General features: G+C 33.2%; 1 protein-coding gene across 2 annotated transcripts; it reads right to left on the bottom strand.

Moving 5' to 3' along the window:
- Positions 1-115: 115 nt before the first annotated feature.
- LOC114169899 (vacuolar fusion protein CCZ1 homolog B-like) lies at positions 116-6,414 on the bottom strand. 2 transcript variants are annotated; one of them, XM_028055284.1, is made up of 10 exons: positions 6,093-6,414; positions 5,892-5,985; positions 4,798-4,981; positions 4,646-4,684; positions 4,426-4,535; positions 3,219-3,314; positions 2,664-3,122; positions 1,411-1,566; positions 1,014-1,243; positions 116-366 (listed from the first exon to the last, which is right to left on the bottom strand). In XM_028055284.1, the coding sequence occupies exons 1-10, from the start codon at positions 6,260-6,262 to the stop codon at positions 336-338; spliced, it is 1,569 nt and encodes a 522-aa protein (XP_027911085.1). In that variant the 5' UTR covers positions 6,263-6,414; the 3' UTR covers positions 116-335. The 2 variants fall into 2 exon arrangements, with proteins under 2 accessions (XP_027911085.1, XP_027911086.1); XM_028055285.1 differs by lacking the exon at positions 4,646-4,684 and having other exon boundaries at positions 6,093-6,411.
- Positions 6,415-7,432: the final 1,018 nt, after the last annotated feature.

The following is a 7,432-nucleotide window of genomic DNA, read 5'->3' as shown; positions in this document are numbered from 1 at the left end:
TTCGCCAGCGAAATCTCCGCCAAAATACACATATAGTAAGAATTTGGCGTTGTGTATTGGATGTCCAAACGATTAACAATAAATAAATAGTTTTTTTAAGCATTACGAAAAACAATTTCTCTGGAAATTTGGAAATTGACTAAATTTCTGATTAAAAAAAGTGGTATAAATGAATTACACTTAAAATATACATAGAGATATACACACAGCAGTATTCTTTCTTCCTTTCTTGAATTTACTGGTGAGAAAATTCAACGGTGGAAAACTTCTCGACCTTATTGGGGAAAACAAGTTAGAAGACCTAACGTGCTATTACCGGGATACGCATGCTAGGTTTAGTCCAGTGAAAATGCTCCATCGCAATACCTGCCACGCCAACAAAAAAGAAAAATTACAATTCGTGTTTTTTCAGCCCGTTTTGGGATGTTCAGATATGTCAAGTTTGGTTTAGTAGAATATTTATTGGTATTATCAAACTTCTCATAATCTGCAGATGGATATCTAACAGGAAGTGGAAAATAATACCAGCGAAGAATATTTTTAAATTTGTTTGAAAGAATATAATGATTTTAAGTTTAGGAGTTACTTCTAAGCTAAAAGTTTTTGGCAAATGAAAAATTTTGGATTCTGAAATAAAAAATAAAGGAATAAGTATAAACTAAAATCTTCTAACTACCTTTCTTACATACTCCTTCTTCAGAACATTTTTTTCATTTAAAACAAAAATTGCTGTTTTAAAAACTTCTGAGGGCCACACTTCCTTTTGAGAAAAGTTTACTTTGAGAATTTATTTTCCTTTTTCCATTAAGTTTGAATATGAAAAGAAAAAAATATATAAAATGTTGTTTTCACCGTTCTCTGTATGAAACTTCGAAAACAGTCACATTTTTGTAAATAAGAGTGAAAATATAAACATAAAATGCATAAAAAAAATGTTTTCTCAATAAGGATAGCAATTTGGCATAGGAAGTACACTATTTAACCACACTAAAGATAGGAAAACAATAGCTTACCTGTCGCTAAACTTCTCTACAGCATCTTTGGCATATAGAAGGGTTTCACCGGCTTTCTCTAGAACCATATAAAGCTCCTTCCCTCTTGTGACTCGAGAAATAACCCATGCATTATTTTTTGTTCTAATGCACATCTCTAAATCTTTTTCAAAATTACAGCCATCCAGTTTCGCTCTTCTCTTTTCCAATTCCACCTCTTGCCTAAGCTTATTCATGGCAAGCAAGGATTCCTGCACCAACCAAAAAAAGGAACTAAAGTTTAAAACTTTTGCAAGTATGTCAGCTCACACGCAATGAGAGCTCTGGTGACATGATCATGAATAACACGTTATACTTTCACATTGATTAAAAATAATTCGGAAAGGAAATCAGAACACAGTCAGATGCCAACACACACCTTTGTTAAAGTTGTTACTTTTGTTGCTGGAGAAGCCCTGGATACATTTCTATCACCATCCACTAGTAAGTAGCGGTACCCACCAACGTGATATGCATTCTCACCACCCCATCCTTTGGATAGCTTCTCTTCAACTTTCAATATCTGAAGTGAAGCCTATGTATTCAAGCAAAAACAAAAGATTATGATCAGAGAAAAAGATACATTTGCTAAACATATCAGTTCAATTTCATGAGCTTTCTAACTGAAGCTGCACAGTACATTGTCAAACAGAGATTATCAGATAATTAAGCAGATAAAAGTAGAGTCCTGTTCAGTGATGAATAATTAGCAACACAAAAAAAATGAGCATTCAAAAATATTAAATACTATGAGACTTTTAAAATAGCCATATAAGTATTCTGCTTGATGAGCACATGATAATACATGTCTCAACGACGTATCACTCGAGTAACGCACCAGAAATTTTGGAATTCAGTTAATGATTATTACAAGAAAAACAAGTGCATACAATTTCTTTTTCATAAGTAGTATATTACCACCTTTATATACTTAGTCAACAATATCAACATCCATTTATATATCTTCCTGTTTTTCATAGCTTCGTATTGTCACATGAAACCCTTATAACAGGAGTCATTAATCCAAAAAAATACAATATTATTATTATTCTAAGGAACTATGAGCATTTATTAATAACTTTCCTCAATTACATGGCTTCATATATAATGTCTGATATCATAATAATCATTTACATAAAGCATCAGAAGAGTAAAACAGAGAAATCAACACAATCCCACTAGAATAAACAAGCACAATAATCTATAATCCCTCTCTTAATGAAATGTTCTTTCATGGGAATCACCAAACACGTTCAAACCTTGTAAGTAAGCTACAAAGAGAATTCAATGATCTAGCGACAAAACAATTTTTTCACAGTATTAAAGGCTGTGCCTGGATTGAGAGGACCATGTCAGAAGGGAAAGGGAAATGAAAAGTAACTTTTGTCCACTCTCCTATGATCAGGAATTCTTTTCCGTAAAATGGAAAAGAATGGGAGTAATAAACAGTAATTGCATTATACATGTCCAAGAAAAAGAGGTCCTATCAATGAATTGTACCGTGCATGGAGTTGAAGTTGAACCCTAAATGATATAATATAAATCACTAGAATGTTAAGTCAGTTCATATTGTGTTGAAAAGCTTAACAGAATCATTCGAAAACAAAAAATTAACCATTTTAGAAGACTGACGTTTTCAATAATTTGCCGCCTCACTTCCGACACACCTTGCTCCCCATTAGGTACAGCTGATACAGGAATCATAAGCATTAAAGTAAGGCTTTTATGCTGGTAAACACAGAGGTACATTTTCTCTCCTGTCTGTTGAAGCCAAACTGTGGGAGTGGCAAACACCCATGTACCAACTTCTGCACCCCATAAATCAGTGACAAGATAACCATCTTTTCCTTTGGACCATTTGTCACTCTGTAAGGGCCTCACAACATGATAGTTGTTATCTTCACCAGATGATATATCAGATGTGCCATATAAACTTTCAGACAGAGTGTTTGGATGGGCCGAGTTAGACTCAGTGGCAACATTGGATGCAGTACTTCCTTTCCTTAAGTAGGACCATGAACTTGATCCAGAAGATAAAGCATGGGGAGTCAACCTTAGCACCGCATATGTGAATAAATTTATGGTGTCATCCTGATAACATAGTCAAAAATAATTAAGTAACTTAATGAATGATCAATCATTCTGCCCAATCAACTTCAGTGAAAAAATTGTACTCATAAACCATACAGGAGATAAAGTTGTGGACACTAGCAGGTCTTGAAATAAAATCAAAGAGTAACAGAGACTGTTCCCAGCAGAAGACTCAAGCACCCTGACAAGGGACTGCAAAAACACGATAGAACAACATCAACATTCCAAACTTCCTCTTTCATCAAAACTAACGACAAATAAATAGTCAACAGCTTAAGTGGCCACCAGATCCAAAGGGTGGAAATAAAAAGGTACAAACATTCATAACACATGAAAAGTTAAAAACACTTATGTAATACAAACATATAAATCAAGTGTAAACATGTAAGTATTTTTCATCTAATTGTTGGATCACATAATATTATCTTGACGATTATGTACATTAAAATTTAGATAAATTGGACATTAATAGGTATTTAGTACAATACAATAATCAACATTCCCTCATAATTTTTAAAAGCATATTATAAATTAAAAATAAGTGATGACATGAAGCATCACCTATTTTTCTTTTTGTATCCAACTTTATAAACTCAATCTACAATGAGAACATTGTAAATATGCTAACACTTGCAACTAGTGCAGTGAAGTATGTAATTTCATCTTTTTCATATCATATTTACACTAAAAATTGTTACTATTTATTAGCAAGCATTGGTTATGATTTCCCAGGCTAATTAGGAAGTTAACGAAAAGGTACAAGGGTAAGTGGAATATAAAGAAGTATATAAACACAAAACTTGGGTACTAACAATTTTGTTCTTCGTACAACTCATAATCCTATCACTTTTAGAATTTCTGCGATCTGGAAACAGCATTACTACATCAAAACGGACAAAAAGACACCAACTCAGACTCTCCCATATGTTTCTATGTAGTTGAGTATAGTACAAAACTAAAACACCATAGTTTTCCCTCTTCCAACTGAAAATACAAATTTTAAAGAAGTTTGTAATACTGAACTCAATGTGTCATTTCCAAAGTACAATAACTTGACATAAAAGCATCGCAATATATATATACAAACAGACTCTACAAGCAACCAGGAAGGTCAGATGAGAAAGAGCGAAGCAGCAAATTGAGAGGCAAATTACAATATATGATATACAAATCACCTGCACATCCAAGGCCAAGGCAATAGTAACACGTGAAATAACTATAAAAAAACTTACAACTTAAAACCTATGAAGCTCTACTGCCTTATTTTGTAGTTCTTCAAACCACAACTTTAAACATATCTAACCTGAACCTCAATTGCAGCCTCCCGACCAATTGTCAGCATCTGCACGGTTCCACGTTCCTTAAGGCAATCACGGAAGGATGGCAAAAGAAGCTTTCTCCCCGCCAGAAAATCTGCCTCAAAGAGAAAATTCATAATTAAGGTCTGAGAGACAGCTACTTCAGCATCAGTCAGGTAGCACAGAGCCAAAGGAAACCATTTGATACAGCAACTTCACCATTACCCCAGCAGCAATTATCCCACGGAGACTGCTTTTTACATGCTGACAATTATGACTTACAATGAAATATTTTGAATCATAACTCCAATGAAAAATAATCCATGATAATCCATGATGTATCAATTTCATAGGCATGCAATTTCGTGATGGCTTACCCCTCAGATAATCCATGATAAAGGAATATAAATGACGTCTTGTTAGTCCTCCACCAGGTTCTTTCTCCAGCATTGCTCGAACAGATCCATGAAACATTACAAAAAGTGAGTGGATTTCCTTGAGAACTTTTCTTAACGCATCATCTCTCCAGATAGGCTCCGAGTCATTGCTTTTCTCCACCAACTACAAGGTAACAACTTCATATTACTGCAAATTGCACATAGGTGAAGCAACGTTGTGGCAAATGACAACATCTGCACTTCAGTAACCTAGTCCTTAAAAAAATCGAATTCCCTCCCATTAAATATTTAACCGAGGAAACAAAAATGTAATGAATGAAATAGTCCTAAAAGGTATAAATTTAATTCAAATGCATTGACAAGGGAAAGGTTTTCTATACCTACGTTCAATCACGTATCATCACATATGACAGTGTAAAAACTTTACATTAATACAACAGTTAAACTCAAAAGTTACTGGATGAATTACATCTCTGACCTTGTGAAACTTAATTACATAATGAAGGACCCCATCAGATGGGAGCAATATCCCGCTATATGTATTCATAAAATGGCTAATTAGGGATTGAGTTTTGATCTAATGATAACAAGTTTCTGCAACTACCTTCATAGACCCCATTGCGTAAGAAACAATTAGTATTTCGTATGTACAGTGTAGCAACAGAAGTAAACACAGAATAAACCTCAAATCAGTGCGTGATTTGAAGAGAATTGTATGTGAGCTCTGTTGCGACCTTATCATTAATAACAAAAGATGTCCCACAAAGTTTCAAAACCATTATTTCTTGAATATTGTAGAGTAAGAAAAAGAATCTATTTCTTGGTGTATAAAATTATTAACTTACATTTATTCATTTCGGCAATGCATTTGATTGCAAGCCTTTACTCACTAATGCTAATAACTCTATCCTTAGAGCGCTATTTTTAGTACTTAGTTAAGTAGTCATAATCAAATTAGTAGGCTACTGAATTAGATTCTTCTACTCTCAAGCGAATGAACAGAACACATACATACTTACATACAAAGAAAAGAGGAAAATTGAAAAAAAAAAAAAAAAAAAAAAAAAACGGACCATGACCATCCAGATATCAGGTTCGGCCTCGTGGAAAACATGAGAATGTCGCTCAGCTTCGATGACCTCGCAAGCAGCCTCGGGAGAGAAGATTCTGCAAAATTGATCGGACAAATGAACGAAATCAATGAATCATCAATTAATTAACGTCTTGAGAAATTCAAAAAACAAATCGATAAATCGATGGATTGTTAACCTAACCTTGTGAAGGTGATGAGTCCTTCGCTGAGGCCAATGACAGAGAGTTGCTTGGAGAAGGGCAAGCCCGCGGGGAAGAAGAAGAGGATCTTATCAAGCTCTTGGCCCTCGTGTTGGCCTCTCCTCAGATCAAAAATGCATAACTGTATCGATTCGTTCGAAGACACACCCATCGCCAAATAATTGTAACGCAATTCAGTGTTCTTCTTCTTCGCCCTTCACTCGAATCAAATCAACAATTAAGACTCAACTCAACTGAATCAACCACTACTACCACTATGTGTAGTTTATTCTGGGCCCGATTTTATTTTATTTTCACAATTTTGTTACTGCAATGCAATGCCTCTTTTTGGAATTCAATGTAAGAAAAAAAATATGAATAATGTTGTCCAAATAAATAAATAAAAAAAGTTATGTTTTGGATAAACGAAAAGTAATTATTTGTCCAAAAAGATAAATTGAGGCCAATATAAGTCTAATTAAAAACTATAAAACAAATTTTCAGATTTTCTAACATCATCTAACACACAACCATTGCAAAGTGTGAGAATTTATTCCCCCTTATAAGAATTTTTATATCTCAATGTGTCCCTCTCATGTACTTTAGATTATTATCATGGACTAATTCTTCCTATTAATTTAATTATTAGTTTAACAATCTTGTATTTTATCCTATTTATATCTAAAGAATATAGATCATTCGATCAAGTAGTTTCAAATTCGACCTCAATATATAATTTCATGGGCATTATTCTATTTTCTCAATGTCATACATTTTTTAGGAAGTGATTGCTACATATAACATCTAATATAATAATTTTATACCTAGCATTATTTCTTTAATTTGATTTGGAGTAATCAAGTCTATTATATTGCAATGGCTAATGGTAACAAACAAACTTGTATATTTATTTTGATGTCTCAAATACATGTCGATATGAAACATAAATTCATTATTTATTATCTTACTTTTAAAGTGATTAGATATAATCCATTTAATGTTTAGAGTAGACATTAAATTTTACTTTTATTGTCAAATTTGATTAATATCTAGAATAGACATGATCATATCATTAAAAATAATTAATGATTCAATTACTTTTTAATAGAGGAAATCATGTCACTCTACAATTCTGCTTTTAGTTACCAATACTTTTTAATGTGATATTCGTTTCCATTGTTACGTCATCACATTTTTAATGTTGTTTGTGAGAATTTAACGGAATAGACTCCATTGATGCACATTAACGTATTTTGGTACGCAATTGACACTTTTTTTTAAATTCGATACCAATTTGACACACCATCCCAAACTGGGTACTTTACGAGTAATTAAACCAAAT

This window comes from Vigna unguiculata, chromosome 11 (assembly GCF_004118075.2).
Source record: "Vigna unguiculata cultivar IT97K-499-35 chromosome 11, ASM411807v1, whole genome shotgun sequence".
Lineage (NCBI taxonomy): Eukaryota > Viridiplantae > Streptophyta > Magnoliopsida > Fabales > Fabaceae > Vigna > Vigna unguiculata.
The sequence above is the reverse complement of the archived record's forward strand: the minus strand, read 5'-3'. Positions and strand labels throughout refer to the sequence as shown.

What these genes read in the sequence shown, in the direction of transcription:
- LOC114169899 (XM_028055284.1), bottom strand. Translation starts at nt 6,262, where the DNA reads ATGGGTGTGTCTTCGAACGAATCGATACAGTTATGCATTTTTGATCTG. An exon ending in CTGATATCTGGATGGTCATG is followed by an intron (nt 4,982 to 5,891) that starts GTCCGTTTTTTT and finishes GTTACCTTGTAG; the next exon opens with TTGGTGGAGAAAAGCAATGA. An exon ending in GTGGGATAATTGCTGCTGGG is followed by an intron (nt 4,536 to 4,645) that starts GTAATGGTGAAG and finishes TCTTTGAGGCAG; the next exon opens with ATTTTCTGGCGGGGAGAAAG.